The sequence below is a fragment of the Silurus meridionalis genome, chromosome 4 (assembly GCF_014805685.1).
Source record: "Silurus meridionalis isolate SWU-2019-XX chromosome 4, ASM1480568v1, whole genome shotgun sequence".
In the NCBI taxonomy this organism is placed as follows: Eukaryota; Metazoa; Chordata; class Actinopteri; order Siluriformes; family Siluridae; genus Silurus; species Silurus meridionalis.
Window position 1 is genome coordinate 41,083,009 of NC_060887.1, and position 2,500 is coordinate 41,085,508.

Sequence of the window (2,500 nt, forward strand, 5' to 3'; positions counted from 1 at the left end):
TTCCTGAAACACACGAGTGATGTGAGCGTACACACACTGCGGGATGAAATCAGCGAAGCAGCCAGACGACTAAACTTCCTGCTGGACTACGCCACTCTCACTGGTACGGGGGGGCACCAGCTCAAATATTAAACATCACCATATTAAACAGATTTCCTCAGCAGGACTTGGTTTTATTTGTGTATGTGTGTGTGTGTATGTGTGTGTGTGTGTGTGTGTGTGTGTGTGTGTGTAGGTGATGATATTAAGCTGAACAGCAGAGTGTTTCATTGGCCTGAGCAGATCTGTAATGTGTGTGAGGTCCATAAAGACAAACTGAACAAAGAGAGAGAACATGTTGAGGACCAACTGCACAAGAGGTGCACACACACACACACACACACACACACACACACACACACATGCACAAACACACACACACATATGCACAAACACACACACACACACACACACACACACACACACACACACACACACACTTTTACATTGTCTAAACAAGAGCATGTGTCTAAATGCATGTGTGTGTGTGTGTGTGTGTGTGTGTGTGTGTGTGAGGCAGGATCAAAAAGCTGGAACACACACTGCAGTGTGTATCTAAAGACATGGATGTGTTTAGGAAGAAAGAAGTGATGAGTGTGGAGGAAATGAAGAGCAACATGGAGAAACTCGGCGAGATCACGGCATGCCTGGAGAATGCCACCAATCAGCTTGAGGTGTGTGTGTGTGTGTGTGTGTGTGTGTGTGTGTGTGTGTGTGTGTTTCGTTAAGTCATTGAGATAAAGGTTGTATTTATGGATTTAAGGGATTATTGGCAGATGAGGGTGTGAGAAGTGCATTGTGTGTGTGTGTGTGTGTGTGTGTGTGTGTACAGTACATTCATAAAGAGCAGTGCTTGTTGGAGAAAGAGCAGACCCAGTTCCCCTTACTGCAGACCATCATTACCAACAAACAGCCATATGATCAGCTGTGGAGCACAGCCCTCAACTTTTACACCAAATCAGATGGCTGGATGAATGGTAACACACACACACACACACACACACACACACACACACACACATGCATGATCCACAATGAGGGTGATGTCCTACTAGATTTTGTAGAGATGTTTGCTCCTTCAGCTACAAGTGTGTTAGTAAAGTCAGGTACTGGTGTAGGTGTTCAAAAGCACTGAAGCTCTGTATCAGGAGATCTTCCACATCTTCCACACAATGAAACCATATCTTCATGGAGCAGACTTTGTGCACAAGGGCAGTGAACACACACAGGGAAAGAAAAGGAGGGGAAATGTCCTGCTACAGCATTTAAAGACGTCCAATACAATTGTGTTTAAAACTTTCTGCCAATAGTTTGGGTGGGAAAGTCAGTGTGTGTGTGTGTGTGTGTGTGTGTGTGTGTGTGTGTGTGTGTGTGTGTGTGTGTGTGTGTGTGTGTGGTTCTGCAGGTCCCTTTATGCAGCTGAATGCAGAGCAGATCTCAGATGATCTCTCTAACATGTACAGGAACATGTACAAGCTGGCGAAGGTCTTCTCCGAGGTCGCAGCTCCACGCAGAGTGGCCGAGAGCTTTCGCTCCAAAATCGATAGGTTCAAGCAGCATCTCCCCGTCCTGAGCACCATCTGTAATCCGGGCATTAAAGATCGTCACTGGGAGAAGGTTCACACACACACACACACACACACACACAATTAGAGGTGCACCAGGTGGTTACAAATGTCTCTTTGTATTTGAGATTCTGGATGAATTGTTTTGTAGATCTGCAGCATTGTGGGATTCGACGTGAAGCCAGACGCAGATACATCCCTCCACAGCATGCTGGAGCTCGGCCTGCACAACTACACCGATAAGTAAGGCATCAGATGGGGGCAATGACTTATGCACATCATGGGGAGGTTTAACTCTTTAAATGCACAAATGCTCTGCAGCTGAACTTCCTGAATGTAGAATGGAAATCGGATGGTGTGAATGTTTCAGGTTAGAGGAGATCAGTGCATCTGCCAGCAAGGAATATTCCCTGGAAAAAGCTTTAGAGAAGATGAAGAACGAGTGGAGTGAACTCCGGTTTGGCTTCTCACAATACAGAGACACGGTAACACACACACACACACACACACACACACACACACACACGTAAATATCGATGTATGTTTATTTCACCAAAAAAGTGGGGCTCAGTGGTTACAATGTTGGACTTCTGAGCAGCAGGTTGTGAGTTCAAATCCCACCACCACCAATAAGTTGCTGCTGCTGGGCCCTTGAGCAAGGCCCTTAACCCTCAACTTCTCAGCTGTATGAAGGGGATAATTGTAAGTCGATTTTGATTAGGGCATCTGCCAAATTCAGTAAAATGTCAACTCAAGCCAAGTGGATGATCTCAGGGTCTTCCACTGGAAATTTCTGGAGAGCTGAGAGATGAAGATCTCCGTTGGATGGACTTTTTCGTAGCATGTTGATATTGATAAGTAAGTAAATGATACTCAGAGGACTCCGCTTGTGACCT

At 45.6% G+C, this 2,500-nt stretch overlaps 2 protein-coding genes across 3 annotated transcripts in view; both read left to right on the forward strand.

Annotated features, from left to right (window-relative positions):
- Positions 1 to 2,500, forward strand: part of LOC124385132 (NLR family CARD domain-containing protein 3-like) — a 987,530-nt gene that overhangs the window by 837,401 nt on the left and 147,629 nt on the right. The gene's annotated exons all lie outside the window — the stretch shown is intronic.
- Positions 1 to 2,500, forward strand: part of LOC124384468 (dynein axonemal heavy chain 3-like) — a 35,457-nt gene that overhangs the window by 10,863 nt on the left and 22,094 nt on the right. Inside the window, 7 exon segments of the mRNA XM_046847353.1 lie at positions 1 to 103; positions 236 to 359; positions 560 to 713; positions 872 to 1,016; positions 1,445 to 1,656; positions 1,756 to 1,847; positions 1,975 to 2,089. The exon segment at positions 1 to 103 is cut by the window's left edge and continues 82 nt beyond it. Coding sequence (XP_046703309.1) covers positions 1 to 103; positions 236 to 359; positions 560 to 713; positions 872 to 1,016; positions 1,445 to 1,656; positions 1,756 to 1,847; positions 1,975 to 2,089 — 945 coding nt within the window.